Here is a 17,915-nt window from a genome sequence, read left to right as displayed (position 1 = left end):
TTCATAGTAGTGACATGTATGCCAAGTGCAGTGCCAAATCATTTTAATAAGGTTGATGGAAATATGATTCAATGCAGGCTAGGGTGCCTTCTACCAGACAACAACAAAATTTAATTGAAAATAAAAATAACACAGAACTAAGATTTTTGCAAGCATTATTTAAGATTAAACATCAATTTGCATTAACAAGGGAGACAATTACAAATATTTACCATTTCCCACAAACTTATGTACAATATACATGTACTTTTAGCTATGTAATAATACATAACAACGTACATTACTGTTTTCGAGGTCAATTCTGTTGGTGAACTCGCGCGCCACTTGATAGAAGGCCCCAGTGCTCCAGTCTCCAAACCAGTTGAGCACACACCTGTTGAAGAGTGCCGGTGAGGTAGATGCCCTGTCCTTGAGACCCTCTGTAGAAGGGTTCATCGTGAAGACCACATGAAGATTAGATATGACCTAGATAAAGAAGAACGAATGAGCAACAGACAAGTATTAGGTTTAGGTAGTCGCTATGAAGAAACTGCAGAATGACCTGAAAGCTCTTACTTGACTGGTGAACCATTTGTAAAGCTCTTCCGAGCTATCCAGCATCAGGCCACTCCTTTGCGCTCCCTCCTTACATTGTGTCATAAGAGTCGTATACTCATCTCCCTCAAACAGTCCAGGCACCTCACCATTGGCCAAAAGTGTGTTCATGCGCTCCAAAAATCCCGCATCCTTGATGTTCGACTCATCCATGATGAAGGCTATCTTCTCACCCTACCAGAACAGCATATAGATATACTTACCAATTGTTTACACGCGTAGGAATCAGCTACACGTTCATGGACCTTTATGAGAAGCATACGAGTTACGAGCGAGAGAAAGGTGAAAAAGAGGACTGACCCGACAGCCAGACCGGCGCAGCACAGCCCTCAAGTCATCATCGAAATCAGCACCAGTGTATTTGTTGTGCATCTTTATCTGGAAGACACTTAACCCATTCATCCAGGCTACAAAGCGTGAGAGAGTTGTCTTTCCGGCTCCACTACAATACAATATATGCATACAGTATATCCTCCTACAATGTAAACAATCCGTTCCACGAACGTGTATGTTATAGAGATTTTACATTATACGAACTGTAAAATACATGTGAATTGCCTTATCTGTTCCAAGATCTTCCCAATCTCACCCCCTTGGCCTTTCAAATAGGAAAAGAATTAGACATAACTTTTTAATTTAATGACTGTATAGTAGCTGCAGTATTAATGGTTTGTATCAACAACTGTTCTCTTTTTTATCGCTTTCCCTTGGTTTAGGGTTAATGATTACAGTAATGTTAAATTAAATATAACCCACATCCGTGTCTATTTTGCAGGAGTCACAGTAACCACCATCATAAAAAATACATGCAGAGATTTATGAATATAGCTACAAGCTGACAGCAGGAATGACATGTAAAAAGGTTAGTGACAAGACTTACATGAGCTCACACTGACAGCTACTAGTGTTAGCTAAGAACATAAGTCCCAATAGGAAGTAGCAATACTGACTGCCAACACTAAGCAAGCATCTGTCCATAATCTCACCTGACACCAATCAACAGCAAGTGTCCCTGAGGCTGCCTGAATATCCGGTCAATCCTGAGCACATGATCCAGCACCTCATTGAACAGCACAAGTGGAACATCCAGTTCTTCCTCGTAAAACACCTTTGAAAGCAAACATCAAGGCTGATTAATGGAGACTGTTCAATTTTAAAGGCAAATCAAGATAAATTTTTATTGTTTTCACAATTGATTCCCTTGCAAAAATGTTATTACCTTCAATCTGGCCTTGACATAGTCTCTCAGCTCCTCCCTGTCAACTGGTACATAGTCCTTACTCAGCCAGTTAGAGTAGAGGATAGGCCGAGAGAGAGCCTTCTCAAAGGCTATGTTAGGGAAGTGCTTCATGCCCACCTTATCAATGTTAGCATCAGTCCATCTCCTCTCATCATCTGTCACCAGCCTGTAGCAAGGCACACAACAATGGTCTCAGAGCCTCTGATACAACTCAACTAAGTACCATGCATTTGGCTTCATATAAGGAGCTTGGTAACTACTGGCGCCAGCAAACTAATCACTCCCAAGTCAGGAACACCTATAAACAACTATACTACAGTACGCCCTCGCCATTAAATTATTACCGCTGTTCACACAGAAAATGCGGAGCTGAGAGATCGGTCATCGCATCTCTTTCTGGTGTTGTGAGAAAGTTTTCGACGAACAGCATATCGGCATATTTGTCATTTCCACGTAATAAGAACACCAACTGCCGAATTGGGATTTCAAGCGAAATCTTTGGTTGAATTCGAATGGCGAAATAGGATTCAAATGGCAAGTACGAGAAATTGTGTTTCACGTTGTAAGGCAATAAACTTGTATAGCAGGGACATCATAACCCGAGGGCGCACTGTACTATAGGGTTCCTGATTTCCCGTCTGCACATCCAACCATAGACCTTAGTTACAACTTCGATGTTATATCAACATTTTCGTTCTATTCTTATAAAGCAACGATGAGTTATTACATTCCCTACTTTCTGGTAAACAAAAACAGCAAAACGCTTAAAGTCTTGATGTACAAACCTGTCTTGGAAGAGTCTGAGACCTTCGTGTGCCCAGATTCTCACCAAACCCTCGACGGAGAGACTCTCCATTGGTTTGAGGGCCTCATGGATGCCCCTAACCCAGCGTGTCATCTCACGAGGCGAGTAGATGTAATGAGGCTGCATATCCTGGGTGAAGTTCTCCTAGACAGCAGAGAACCAAAACATGTGATGATAAATAAAGATGCTAGCATATTTTGCAGTGGTGAAAACTACCATCTCAGTGTTTCAGCTGAGATGCAAGAATAATTGAAGTATGAGGTGCAAGGATAGCTTGCGAAAAGTGAGAGCCAACCTGAGACATCATGTAGAAGTCGACCATAGCATTAGTCAGGGGGTCTGCATAGGCCCTCAGCTCTGGTATGAGTCTCATCATGGCTCGGTTGAATGTGCCATAGATCTGCTTCAGCGATGGGGCTCCAGGGTAGTCAACATAAATGACGGGCACGTGTCGTAGAAACCTATCACATACCAGTACCAACTGAGACTTGCCAAGACATGTCACCTAATGGGTCGCAAGTTATTCACACTAATAGATTAAGAAGCTGTAAAATTCTGCATCCCATAGATGGAACATATAGCTGGGCTGAAACTGACACTTATCTAGATATAGCATGGCTTCTGCAGCTACTAAAAATGGTCAATAAAGCAGAAACCTGCAATGCTGAAACCTGTAATAGTGCAGAAACCTGCAGTAGCGAAAAAACCTGCTGTAGGGCAAAAACCTGCCAATCGCATGCTATGAACTATTAAAGGTCCATCAATACCCAAATTTTAACACTAAGCGCGATATTAACTAGAAGTTGAGTCACAGACCAACCCAACAACATTTTAGATTCAACCGAGCATGGCTGTTATATCACAGCCTACAAGTATTAATATTGACAGAGATATCAGGTGGTGATTTTAAGGTGAAGTGCCGCAGAGGCCCATATTCATAGCAATATTTGAATCCACAAACTGACTAGAGTCTCAAGTACAAGTGTATAATATTAATTATTAATTGAACTGCTGTAATTCTGAAGGGTACACAATGGGAATCTAAATATCACATACATGTACATCCAACAATGCACTGAAATGCTGGAAGCACAGTAATAGTAAACAGAATTTCGCTGAAGCCCACTGATTACATTCGACCACCTTAGACACAACATTAAAAAAACAGGCATGCGGACGGTTGATACGTAGCTGAAATGCATCATGACACATTTATGACGGACTAAGCAGGTTTTTAATATACAATCTAAACACTTAACTACTGTGAACTATATGTTACCCCGCTTACCTGTGGGTCATTGGCACTCGACCAGGGTCTGTTGGAGGATTGCAGGCACCCACGAACTGAATTCTCTCCAGCTTGACAAATGTCTGGTCAGAGGTTCTGTAGAATCCACCGTACTCCAACATTTGGCGGAGAAAACTGATGACCCTCTGAGTGCCATACTACAAGAGGATTAATAAGGAGGTGAGTGCGGATGTCAAACAATTTATCTAAAAATAGCTGGTTATTGCCCTAACAACAATTACCGGTAAATTGCCGAGATGAGAAATGTGTTTTAAAATAAGGTCATGCCAAAATAATTATTCAGTTTATGATGTTGTAATAGTTTTCATATCATACCACAAATTTTCAATTTTAGCCGGTATACTAACAAGTAAATCCAGATGTGAAATGTAAAAAATAACATTTGTAAGGCAGAGATAAAACCAATGGATGTATGCATAGTTGACTAATGAGCAGTCAGGAAAAACAATGTTATTTTTATGTAAAGCTGTTCAATGCAAACAGCATACAACCTAAAGAAACGCTTTTACACATGAAGTCAAATTTACTTGTAGCTACAACCAAAGCAGTCATTGAAATCAATCTGTGTATATTGTAGAAAACAGTTTAATATCTAAGCAGTGATTGGCCTCCATTTTAACACACATTCCCAGTACTTTGACTAGCAGTAATTTAGTGACTACATATCAGACTCAACTACTAATACATGATCCATAATGATAATAGTAATAATAACAATAACAACAAGAGTCATGGTCTTATATAATGTGTACACAAATCATATAACAAGGCTGATCAATAGCCGCTCTAACCAAAGTGTCGGAAATTCGGGTGAAGGTCATTATGATTAGCTGAACTCCGTACATAGGCAATCCTACAAGTTCACAACTTTCCCTACACAATGCCGGAAGCAACCAGAAAATAGATCATTTGGTTCCCGATACTAGTAACTACCCCAGCTTCCTTGTGATGACCGACTTCAACTGCATAATTCACTCACCAAATGACTCATAACTAGCATTATCAACTATATAATATTAAGCATTATTATTAGGCATGCGAGTTGAGATGCAGTTGAAGAATGAAAAATGAGTACCTTGTCAAGAGATGGCAAGTTGATTTCATCACAGAATACTATGAGCCACTTGTTCAGCTGTACCGGAGAGAGCACAACTCCATTAGGAGTTCTCCTATACTCGCAGTAGTGATCAAAAGTTTTGAGCATCAGTTCTGGAGTCGTTGCACTAGAGAAATTGAGGCCCACAACCTGTCAACAAGAATAATAAGGTTATTTCGAGCCTGCCCAGAGGTCTGCCCAGAGGTCTGCCCAGAGGTCAGTCAATACAATAGAAAACTGAGGAATTAGTCTTGTTCCAACAACTTTTTTAGACTAAAAATATTTTTCTAATTCAAACAAAACAACATGTGAAGCCTTTGGAGTGAATTGGACTTTTCCTATGATCATAATTTTAGCCTCACAAAACCTAAATGGTTTACAAGATTACAAGCTCTAGGGAACATAAAACCCTGTGAAACCATACAGTGTCACATTTTGTAGCTTTTTGCAGGAAAAATACCGCAATGTTAATAATGTTTACAGTGTAACCGACAAACAATGTGAGCAGCAAGCGCTCTGAGTAAAATACTTATAGCAAAGCAAACATAGTGTATATTTGCAACTATATTTCAAAATCATTCTGATTGGTAATGTTGAAAAAATGGCTGTGCTTGGCTGACTACCAACCGAATAAGCAGACAATTTCGACTAGATAAAGCTAGAGTGGATACATAGAATGTCTGACCAACCTCCATGTCAGGCAGGCTCCTAAGAGCAGAGAAGAGTGTCATTGTCTTGCCAGATCCAGGAGGACCACAAAGAACTATAGGCTTATGCTCGGCGAGCCAGCTGTAAAGGAGGTGCTCGTGTCTCACTGTGTCTACCGTAGGCACGACAAGGTCAGTTGCAGCCACTCTGTGTGTTTCTATTTCAATCTGAGGCACGCGTGATGACCATGCCATCCACTTGCCCTCAAGCGTCACCTGTCAGTCACAAGTCATTTAACATTGAAAATGATATTTTTGGTGGGATATGAGAAAATAGAAAACAATGTGCTTACAAAGTCACCAAATGGCGAGTAAGCAGACGAGGTTTACATATTTTTGGACGCATGTATACAATTATGAGTGAGAGAGAGCCTTAGCGCCTGCACCCACCTCATGACAAGGTATCGAAGCGATTTGCTCACCTCACTGGCAGCAAGGTGAGCAAATCGCGTTGATGCCTTGTGATCACAAAACAGGAATATAACGCACCTCATGCTATCAGGCCTAAATGAACATTTATTACAACGCCACTTTCTGTCCTATGAGCCACACATAGATATAATAAACCCTTTATTATATCTATTATTATATCTATGGGTTTATTATATCTATGCAGCCACATAACAAACCTTTGAATTAGTCTTAGCATCTGCACCCACCTCATAGTCTATGATGTCTGTGTTGGCTGGAGGCAAGGCTATAGTCGTTGAACTCCTAATGAAGTCACTGAGTTCATTTCGCACTTTGAACTTGCCATCACCGGTAAAGGACCAAATCAGGGAGAAGACGAGCCACTTGCTCATGTATTGTTCAAGCACATCCTACAGCCATAGACAAGTGAATTACTCCATTTAATCATACATAGATCGATGCTCTAATAAATATCTAAGCTCACATATGTGCAGCTGGTTTAGTCTATTACTAGTACAACTTATAGGCATGAAAGATGACAACTAGCTGGCTAAATTACTAAATACTGTCGGCGCAAGGCTAACCAAACAGCACAGAATATTGAAATCCAATTTGACCAGCTTGCCACTCTAGCTAGAGATTAAGGGTAACGATAACTCCTTACAGTAGGGCACACCTAGATGAGCCTCAAGAATAGTGTCAGAGGGAGAGAAGATTTTTTGACAACAGTACAATTTATTCAGAAAGTCAGCATGTGGGTAATAAAAACAGAGGCAGACAACCCATAGGTTTGAGTTACTTACCTGGCTCATAGGAAAGTCACTGTGGGTCGAGTTATAGTTAAGAATACTCCGCACCCCATCATTGACCATAGAGAACAAAGAAGTGAGAGCTCTCAGCCTGGTGAAGTCCATAATATGCTCCAGGTTGGCAGCGAAAGAAAGGCAGCGGTCCACGAGACAATCAGGCTGTAGAAAAGGCTCCAACACGGTAGCTGCATCTCGTTGAGTCTGTGAAAAGGAAAACAGAAAGACATGTGGTGATATGTGTAACCATCAACATGTTCGAGCACAGGCGCAGTTCAATGTATCTTCTCAAGTCTCCACTGACTTAAAAATTCATGTATAGTAAAACCTTTTGCCATAAAGAGTGCGATAACCAGAGAAGAGCTGTGAACCCACAAAAGTACCTTGTTTTAGTAATATGTTACCAGAACAACTAGAGAATTACTAGAAAGTTGATGTAGAAGAAAAGGGTGAGAATTATAAGCTGCATATGAGATAGTTAAGAATTGAGGTCAAGTTAAAATTGATGTGAATAAAAATAACACACTAGACCGCATGTAACAATAGTGACAGATTAGCCCAATGGTTACTGAACCAGAAATCCATACGATGGAAGTACTACGTGGACGTACATCCAAACTAACATAAGCCCAAAAAGCTTGCAACCAACAAGCTTTGATCATGCAATTTGGTCAAATGGAACCAAGGCTTGCATTTGATTGGACAGCTTAGCATTAGCAAATCAAATATTCACATTATTTCTTCACATACGGCTTATTCAATTGTAATTTAGGATGCAAAAATAGGAAATATTTTTCTTATGTAGTTTCAGTAGAGGTATTCACACTTCGGTGCGACTACCAACTGGGCACCACTTGATAATACACAATATTTGCTATTTCACAACGGTCAATGCTGAAGAGCTCGTGTTATCACTGAAAGCAGACAATGAAATGTCAATTCATAGCCTCATATTAGCAATTTAAACGTGAACTCACTGAGAGGGTAGGAGAGACCTGCTCGTCACCCTTTTCCGACTGGTGAGACTTGCTCCTTACATCCTCTTCAGTCTCTTCCATGGGACTGTTGCGCAGCTTCAGTAGGAAGTTATCAAATATCATCTGGTTGGAGAGGACCTCCTCGGAGAACCATACCATACCGCAACGAGAAACAGTGGCAAGGGTTGCATAGCGCAGGTCTTGTACTTCAAACATTATTCTCACCTAAAGAATAACATGCGAGAGCTATCAACAAAGCATTTAACATTCAGTTTTCATGCTTTCAAATAGCACTACCTCACAAGCTTACAGAAACATGTTTGGATAAAGTGAGAGAGGTGGGAGTTCATTTAAGAGCAAATGTGCGCGCGCGTGTGTTTACTATTGTCACAACGAGCTGAAATGATTCATCTTTCCATGGCAACGTCATACCATATTGCAAGACAAACTTGCTTATTTGGAATCATAAATAACTATACACCTATCAGCCAACTATGTGAAAGAGAAGCACTTGCTCAATGTGCTGTCGCAGCAGAGAAGAATAAACTGGCGTAGATCTAACAAATGTCGCCCTGACAGTGGAAACCAGCTGATGATACAACCACACATAATGCACAAAAATACGCACATTGGGTGGAATTGCCAGTCTTTCTCCATTCGGCAGTGTCAGCAGCTTGTTGTCATCCAGAACTGAGTTGAGGTTCTCCACCCATTCGGGGTCCACATCACCATCAAATATTATCCACTGTAAATGAACGAAATAATATATATTATAATCATTCAAAAAAAATAGATGAAGCTTTCGCGAGAATCCTGAAACTTCCCAATTTCATGTATCTACCAGTAATTTCCATGACAGCCTGATCATTGGACATCACTATATTTATCAGCACACCCATATGATATATATGGCTCACCTGTCTCTTGTTGATCTCTCCTCTCACATTGTCTATGATACGTCTGAGAATGTGAGTGAAGAGACCGTCTGTCCACTCCCTAGTGTTGGGATCCATGCTACCATACAGGTGATCTTTGCTGATCGATTTAGGGTCTAAACAGAGTACAACAACAGTAATGATGCTGAAACGCACAAGATACGCTGAGAGACAGTGGAGAAGCAAAACTAGCTATATAAATCATTAAAAGGGTTTGAGCCATCTCACAACCTTCAAGTAAGCAAGGATTAGACAACTCCAAAGGAGGAATGTGAAATAACCAAACACATACAGCAAGGAATGAAGAACTAACCAATCACATGAGAAACACCCTCGACCCCCTCTAGTCTTTGCAGAGCCTTAAGAAGAACTCTCCAGGCGCTTGACTTGCCGGAGCCACTTGGTCCGACCATCATAAGACCATGGTGGAGTTGAGTTATTTGGAAGAGTTGCAGTACCTTCTCCATCCACTGCTGGCCTGATTCACCACAGACCTGCAATACGGTACACATGAAATAATTATGTTGTGCAACGCGGTAAGCGCATGAAATAATTATATGTTGTGCAACATAGTACGCACATAAGATAAATTACATGTTCTCCTAGCAGACAGTATCAAATTATACACACGAGGTTAATTTCATCAGCCAAAGATATGCTCAAGGGAGTAAATTTCATTTTAATGCTACAACGCTTTGCTACTTAGCTTTAATAAAAACCCTCCAACTCCTTGGTTCCACCACAGGAGCGTAGGTTTCAGCTATCTAAAATAATGGTTGGCTAGGGCTACTTCTAGCCAATGCTATCAGCATGTAACTAGTGCCTCAATACGATGATAACATATGTTTATAATGACATCTTCCAAATGTGACCTCGTCATCTCAATACACACTGACCAGATGCTCTTCAGCGCAGACTTTAGCGATCTCTGCTCTTAAGGCCTGCATAGCTGCTGGAGCGTATTGGATTCCGGGGAAGACATCGGTAAGGAGGCTGTGCAAGAGAGGGATATCGTCTGCTACGAGCTTAGGCACCACCGTTTCCATTACAGACTGTATAAGTATTTCCTGCTCAGGCAGTCGCTCAGCTGTAATCAGTTGCCGATACAATAGAGTTGTGTAAATAAAAGTAATCACACAGAAAGCAATAGAGTCGTGCCATTAGACAATCGGATAGTAGACCGAGTACTACCAATAAACCTGTGACATTGAGCTACAGCGGTCTCCTTTAGTAAAACTAAAGTTTATGGCAACTCAGCATGACGTATTGATAGGAAATGAGGAGACGACCTACCAATGTCCTGCTCATTGATGGTCTCGCCTCTGATAGAGGCCTGCTCCTTGATAGTTTGAATTCGTTCTCTCTTCACATTGCCGGCAGAGATGAGGACAGACTTGAGAGCTCGCAAGCCAAAGTCATAGTGCGACTGAGAGCTAAGCTGTTCCAGGCACAGCCTGTATTGTTTTACAAAATCTTATATTGCATCTCATTCCACACAGGAGATTACAAGACAAGCAACACAACTCATTGTCTGCTTATTATAAGAAATGTAAAGCGCTATAATGTGCGTTTTCAATACACAATAAAGATTGCGGTGAGTGGGATACACTGAAGCGCGTGTTAAACAGACATCTATCAATGTTGACATGATCTTTTTATAAAGACTTATCTGTGTGGCCATAAACATGTATTGTTGTATACTGTATGCACGCGTATAATCCATAAACTATGCTTCGCTACTTAAAGTATAGTTAAATTTATCAGATTCATTGGAACCATTCTTTTAATAGATTTAATTAAGAAGTCAAAAAGCTAAACTACTGCCATCAGAACTGTAAAATACAACTACTAAAATGATATAAAATAGTGAGATGTGGACACTATGTACTGGACTATTAATTGACCATGACGAACTAAGTGTTTTAATGTAAAACACATAATCATGGCAGAACCACAGAAGTTCTCACACTGAAGCATTTTCAAATGATGCAGGACAACAAACCGCTGCAGGTACAAATTGTTAAGAGAAGTCAATTTCAGTGGTAGGAATTTATAGGATTCCGGTGCAAGCATGACTTGTAAAAATAATAAGCGCCCAGCTAACCACAGCTGCAGGCATGACTTGTAGAGGCATGAATGAAGAGGAATGAGACTCACTTGAAGAAGGGAACAATCTTGCTAGCGAGCCTCTCAGCAGTCTTAAAGCCCTGAGAGTAGAGCATGACCTGAGCGATGAGCTGCCTGTCAGGTTGTGTCATCGCAAGACTTCGGAAGAGCTTTTTCAGATTGTCTGGTAGGTTTGACCGACCGATGTAGCCAGGGTTCATGGTAATGAAGATGGCCATGTCAGGATTGACTTTCACCTGCTTCCCTACCAGCTCAATCACTATCTGAGAACCTAGGTTACAAAATTTTGCGGGGATAAAATATTCAAAGATACACGTATGTAGAGTAAAAGGTTTAGGACTAAATGGATTTGCACCAATATGTCTCCAGCCTGCATCCCTTCAACCTCCAACGTAAACCGCCTCAAAATACACTTTTTACACCAATCTACTTCTGATTATTCAGCACCTCTTGAATTGACTTACACTGTCCTACAATCCTCGAGTGCTTTCAGAAAAGCTCATAATGTAGCAGTTACAAACATATGACCCACGCCGAGCATTTAGCGTGAAACTAACAACAGTTTCATTTCATACGTCAGCTATGTTTGACATTCTGTTAACACAGCCCCAGTTCAACGGAAAAGGCGAAAGACTGGGGACACAGGCTAAAAACGGTCCAATGCAAACCTGGTTTAAAATACAAATTACGTCTTCATTATTTACCATCAGAGTTGATTGTAAAGGATCAGATGATTAAACAAAAAATTCGTACAAATTCTAGTAGGAGTCAACGACAGAGCGTAGCCTCTATGGAAAAAGCAACACAACATAAAGTCACATCTGCAAACTAATGTCAACAGGTGGCACTCGGGTGAACATGGGTAAACCACACAGCAAGCTCGGAAAGTATCTTCTTTTACCGAACACGAATTCCTGCACACACACAGTACAGACGATGAGAATATGAACAATAGTTTTTACAGGTCCTCATGGATGCTAGCCCTCTACTAGCCGTTTTCTTGATAAGCATGTTGTAAACTACTAGTCTTAAGGGATAACTAGCCGTCTATGTTAATAAGCCTTGCTTCAACTACACACCTCTACGGAACTCAACACACCTCTACGGAACTCAACACGCCTCTACGGAACTCAACACGCCTCCACGGAACTCAACACGCCTCTACGGAACTCAACACACCTCTATAGAACTCAACACACTTCTATGGAACTCAACACACCTCTATGGAACTCAACACACCTCATTTGAACTCAACACGCTTCTACGGAACTCAACACGCCTCTACGGAACTCAACACACCTCCACGGAACTCAACACGCCTCTATGGAACTCAACACACCTCTACGGAACTCAACACCCCTACTACGGAACTCAACACACCTCTATGGAACTCACCCTCTAAATTATCTCGCATGTACACTAATAGCGGTAGGGTGACTTGTATCACCAACCATTGTATCATTAACTTCCTTCCTCTCCAACCTTCCACATTACAATTCTAAAGTACTATGAAGCGTGAAACAAAATGGAAGCAACTCTCAAACTACAAGAAATACTTACTAGCAGAGTTCTCTCCATTTTCTACAGGGTGACAAGCATACCGAGTATGAAGATAAATCAACATGCTTCATGCCAGCAAACCAATGTACAGTTGAACACTAGTAAGTGACACTAGTAAGTCACGAGCAAGACTTAATCGTGAAATTACTAAATAAACAAAACAATTAAAATTCCAACAAACATTTGATGAAGGTTTAGTGATTCCAACAAAATATCTAACTCGTCGTGGTTTTTAGAAAAATTAGTAGCTGAGTGAAACTCGAGTAGGTAAATCTCAGGTAACTCATGAGACATAAAACTCATGTTTGTATTTGTGGAGCCCAAATTTACATAGATATACAATCTATTACCGATAATACCAGAAGACACCGTCTATTATCAGAGAAAGGCAATGCATGCCGATAGGAGCCATGTGGCAATGCTTACCCTTGCTCTTAGGGATGAGGTTAGAAGCGGCCTGAGTAGTGAGAGCTTCTTGGATAGTCTGAATCTGCTGACTGCAGGCAGACAGCATCCTTTCTTCCAACCTATTAAACTCATCGAAGCATCCCCAAGCTCCAACCTGCGCAGCATATAGGGTGTAATATGACATTTGGTAGATAGACAAGAATCAAAGGCACTAAAAAATAACTAAAACCGAATTTCTCAAATATAAAACAGCCACACCATCTTATCGAAAAACCAGGAGAGATGGTGGTACCTGACAGAGTCCAACAAAGATTCGTCCCATCGCTTGAAAGTCAAACGTCTCATCACAGTTAAAAACAAGAACGAATCGACCAAGGTTGTTGCCGAGAGCTTTAACAGACTCGGTCTTTCCTGTGCCAGCGGGTCCAAAGGGAGAACCACCGAGTCTGGCATGCAAAGCCTGGGTCATCGTCAGATAACACCTTCAAGGAAGAACAAACTTACTGAGTGGATTGAACTCGGGCATTGAGGAAAAGTCCCAATGAACCACCACAAATACAAATGTGTGTCAACTTTTCTGAAACCATCTTTGAATGCTGATTGCAAACAAGAAACATGCATTGCGCAAGGCTTGATATGTCAGGATGTCATGTGTAAAGCTTGAACAAAAAATTAAAAGAGCAATAAAAACTCGGCAGCGTTAAAGAATTATTAACTAGCTGTCTACAAGGTGACAGCACAAGATTACCAAAACAAAGTAGCAAAAAACAATTGGTAGGTAGCCTGAGTGTCATCAGACCAAACAAACCTGTCAGTAAGGGGCGTCTGCACAAGCTTCTCCTGAACACCGAGGTATTCAAATCCATAATTGAATTTAGCATTCGCCATCTGTATGCTCAGCTGCTCAAGCACATCGGGGTTTTTTGGGTCAAAGTAGAATCGCATTTGGGCAAGCCACTCGAAAGACTTGTTTGAATTGACCTTGTTTTTAATGAGAGTTCTTGTCACATCCCGATGGTGCACAGACTCGATTATCTGTAGTGAAAATCAGAGTCCTATGATTAGCAAGTAATTACCACAATGCCATAAACAACTGCTGAAATCTATAAACAACAGAAAAATATAGGTCCTGCGAGTGCCTCAGGCTACACGCATGAGGGAGCTAGTTCTATTAGGAGATAACTGTGGACAGGCTACAAATTCTAATCTACAAATGTTGATGCTACAATTCTAGCAAACTAAATGGTTTAGTCATTTAGATGCCAGTTCAGAGTGTCATTTAACAAACATATGCATGAAAAATATTGTTAAATAAGCCCTCCTACACAACAAATAACCTACAATAATGTTAAATAAGCCCTCCTACACAACAAATAATCTACAATAATGTTAAATAAGCCCTCCTACACAAAAAATAACCTACAATAATGTTAAATAAGCCCTCCTACACAACAAATAACCTACAATAATGTTAAATAAGCCCTCCTACACAACAAATAACCTACGATAATGTTAAATAAGCCCTCCTACACAACAAATAACCTACAATAATGTTAAATAAGCCCTCCTACACAACAAATAACCTACAATAATGTTAAATAAGCCCTCCTACACAACAAATAATCTACAATAATGTTAAATAAGCCCTCCTACACAACAAATAACCTACAATAGTGTTAAATAAGCCCTCCTACACAACAAATAACCTACAATATTGAAAATAAACAAGAACCAAAGCTCAACCGCAACATTTTGTTAGCAACTCTTCCAGTTGATCCAGGGTCAAGGGTCAAGTTTACACTACAACATTTTTAAAAGTTTTTGGCAGAGGTTACCTTTTAAACAAGTGGAAAAGACTGACTAAAGTTTTAAAATAATAAAAACTATAGACATCACTAAGAAAAGACGAAAGTAAAGTACAGACCAGTTGACGAACAATGACCGCTCAAGACAGCTAATCAGTGCACATTCTGAGTAGAAGTGAATACATTGCTTTTCTTTATTATCATTGCATTAAGGTTGTTTATTATTTCACATTTCATTTTATACTTCAGATTTCACATTTCATATATCTTTTTATATATTTCATACACAAAAAGGTGCATTGCTAATGACACAAACTGAAGCGACTCAAAACAAACCCCAAAATTCGCAAAGATCGGTGAACATACACTATAGCTTGAAGAGACAATTGAAGAGCGGATAACTAACATGTCAACACGAGGCAGATAGCTGTCAGCAGCTAACATGTCTTACCAGGTGCTCTAGCTTTCTTCTTCTTACAGGGGGCTGCTCGTGAAGCACAGAGTCAGCAAGGACATTGAGCATGCTCTGCACAGAGTCAAGAACACTTTCAAGGGGAGAAAAATCACTGGAGCCAGGAGAAGCAGCGACTTTAGCCAAAGCGCCATCACATTTCTCACTCCAAAGTATTTGAAGACTGAGTACGATCAGTTGAGACTACAAACACATGGAAGTTGTGGAAAGATGAAATTAACCTATCATGATAGCGGGAGTGCGGAAACAATCTATCACACCTTCTTGCCTTAATACTCACAACGCAAAATCATCTATGCCATTATGTCCGTCATATTTCTACGAAAATCACCTAAAAATGAGCATTTTATCCTTAAAAGAATAAAGGAAGCTAAAGTTTGCTGTTTTGAAGGTATTAACTACATAAAACAGAATTACCTTTGTGAGCCATTGTAAATCTGAAATAAGAACCGCATAAGAGTGAGAGAAGACAATCACCAAAAGGTTTGTACCTGATATGCATCGAGCCATTTGTTAAAAACATTCGTGTCTATCTTCTCTTGCAGGAAGGTAGCACAGTCCTGAACAGACTGTGCGAGGTACCTTGCTAGAGAGTTTCTCATTTCTTTCTCCACCAGAGTCAGCCATTCGTTGATCTTAGGGTTTTCTGTGATGGACACAGGCTTGTGAAAGAGTACCTACATTAAAATCGGCCAGCTTAAAACAATGTTTTGTCAATTGCAGCAAACTTACAGGTCCAAAACAGCCAAGCTTTATAATAGCACACACATTTATAAATGGCTCATTAATCTTTACAAGTTACATTACAAGAACAATAACAATTACATTAGAAAAAAGTTCCTTTACGACGTAAAGTGTCGAGCTAGCACGAGGTTATGCAAAAGAACCTTCAACATATGACCTAGGCATGTGTTAAAACAGTTTCATTACATGCCACAGACATATAAAAAAGGCTTATACTGAGTTGCTACAAGCTGGTTAAGAAAGATATTCGTTACAGAACTCAGACTACTAGTGAAAGGGGTTTCAAATCCACTAAATATTTTATTTGGTCTACAAAAAACTATTTTGGTCAACAGTTGATTGAAGTTTATCAAAAATCTTCCATCGCAACCAAATCTGGGATACTATGCAAATGATGCACTGGCATGAAACCAAACCAGTATTTAAAAGCTATCTATATCAAAACCAGTTAATAAAACAAGCAGGAAAACCAGTACTTAAGTGTAAGGATGTGTACACATGAACAACGTTTAATTTATATTACTGATGGTGTAAAGTTGATGCTAGAAGATAAGGCATGGGAAAGAGCAGATGAGGGAGCAAACAAAAGTGAAAGGAATTATTAACTAGCAGGGCTACTACCACAAAGTCATAAACAACATATAATTCTAAGATGCTGGTGTTAGTCCTAGCTTTAACCGTCATCGCAACTGTTCAGGCAGATGTTGATTCGCTTAGCTCTACGAAATCAAAGCTTTATGTCTTTCGTAGACGAGTCGAGTTTTTACGCATCGCCTTAGAGAGAAGCTGTCCAGAATATGCATCAGCATCAGCAAAACTGTCAACCAAAAGAGAACTGGAAGACTCTTTTCTTCTTACCACCAGCCTCGAGGTAGAAAAGGAGACTTACAACCACATGCTACAGTTGCTAGCGAAGTGTCGGCTTTCACTTGCTAATGTTGTAAAGACAACAAAGGCCATCGGTAAGACAACAACAGTGCCATGGACCACAAAGAAGCAAGCGAAAACTCCTTTTCCAATAAAACTAACTACTAAATGGACAAGTCAAGGTATAAAACCGACAAAACCTCCAACTGACGTGACATTGGCTACCAGACTGTACCAATGCTTCTCACCTACAACCCTGAACCTGACTGACAGCTGGAGAAATAATCTAAAAACTGTACTATCAAAAGATGCGAGACATGATGATACTAAGCTTCTTAACAAAAATGTTTGGTTCCGAATTACTGGAGCTGCAGGAAATCTCATCAAAAACACATGTCCCTTATGGTACACATGCGGATCATCTGCTGGTTATTGGAGCGATGCTAAGATGCCAGAGAAAGTTGGGGAGATGCAGGAATTTCAGCTATATGAGAGCTGGTCCAAGAATGGACATTCAGCAGGCTGCAAGATTGAAAACAGAACTTTCAGCGCTGTTGCAAAAAGGTGCTCAAATAAACATGGCGATTTAATCTATAAATTGACAACATCTCTGAGTGGAGGAGCTGATACTGTATGTGGAATGAGCTAGACCTTTCTTTTTATCTATTGTTCTTGTAGTAGAGGGACAAACAGCTCAATTATTCTTGCTAGTATTACTGTACAACTAAAAATATTGTTAACTCATAAATACTTTGATTTGGCTCATCTAGAAATTGGCCTTTTTTATCACTGGTTATCAGGGAGGCTAGTAGAGCACACTTTTAGCTTTCAGGGATGGGTCACAGTCACCAAATTGACAAGAGATCGAGAGATATTAAGGTAGGAATATGAAACTAACAAGAATGAAATAGATGGAGAATAAGCATAACATGAAGATCAAATGTAGGTTCAAATGAAGATACTGTCAAACTTCTTTAAAATATGGTCCAGCCTCTACTTATAACTTTTATACATAAAAATGTTCTAAAATAAGAGTAAAACTCCAGTGCATA

The 17,915-nt window shown here is 40.1% G+C and overlaps 1 protein-coding gene across 1 annotated transcript in view; it reads right to left on the bottom strand.

Moving 5' to 3' along the window:
- LOC137407345 (cytoplasmic dynein 1 heavy chain 1-like) overlaps window positions 1-17,915 on the bottom strand; it is an 85,535-nt gene that overhangs the window by 25,711 nt on the left and 41,909 nt on the right. The window contains exons 32-56 of the mRNA XM_068093969.1: window positions 15,744-15,929; window positions 15,232-15,435; window positions 13,784-14,010; window positions 13,268-13,457; window positions 12,994-13,129; window positions 11,038-11,278; window positions 10,511-10,512; window positions 10,174-10,281; window positions 9,777-9,967; window positions 9,194-9,374; window positions 8,863-8,996; window positions 8,574-8,690; window positions 7,946-8,170; window positions 6,966-7,172; window positions 6,411-6,572; window positions 5,734-5,967; window positions 5,024-5,194; window positions 3,928-4,085; window positions 2,935-3,100; window positions 2,620-2,783; window positions 1,814-2,000; window positions 1,581-1,702; window positions 895-1,036; window positions 556-768; window positions 280-465 (exon numbers count right to left, since the gene is read on the bottom strand). Coding sequence (XP_067950070.1) covers window positions 280-465; window positions 556-768; window positions 895-1,036; window positions 1,581-1,702; window positions 1,814-2,000; window positions 2,620-2,783; window positions 2,935-3,100; window positions 3,928-4,085; window positions 5,024-5,194; window positions 5,734-5,967; window positions 6,411-6,572; window positions 6,966-7,172; window positions 7,946-8,170; window positions 8,574-8,690; window positions 8,863-8,996; window positions 9,194-9,374; window positions 9,777-9,967; window positions 10,174-10,281; window positions 10,511-10,512; window positions 11,038-11,278; window positions 12,994-13,129; window positions 13,268-13,457; window positions 13,784-14,010; window positions 15,232-15,435; window positions 15,744-15,929 — 4,254 coding nt within the window. The remainder of the gene's footprint in view (window positions 1-279; window positions 466-555; window positions 769-894; window positions 1,037-1,580; window positions 1,703-1,813; window positions 2,001-2,619; window positions 2,784-2,934; window positions 3,101-3,927; window positions 4,086-5,023; window positions 5,195-5,733; window positions 5,968-6,410; window positions 6,573-6,965; window positions 7,173-7,945; window positions 8,171-8,573; window positions 8,691-8,862; window positions 8,997-9,193; window positions 9,375-9,776; window positions 9,968-10,173; window positions 10,282-10,510; window positions 10,513-11,037; window positions 11,279-12,993; window positions 13,130-13,267; window positions 13,458-13,783; window positions 14,011-15,231; window positions 15,436-15,743; window positions 15,930-17,915) is intronic.

Source organism: Watersipora subatra, chromosome 10 (assembly GCF_963576615.1).
Source record: "Watersipora subatra chromosome 10, tzWatSuba1.1, whole genome shotgun sequence".
NCBI lineage: Eukaryota > Metazoa > Bryozoa > Gymnolaemata > Cheilostomatida > Watersiporidae > Watersipora > Watersipora subatra.
Note: the sequence above shows the minus strand (reverse complement) of the source record. Positions and strands in the feature narration are given on the sequence as shown.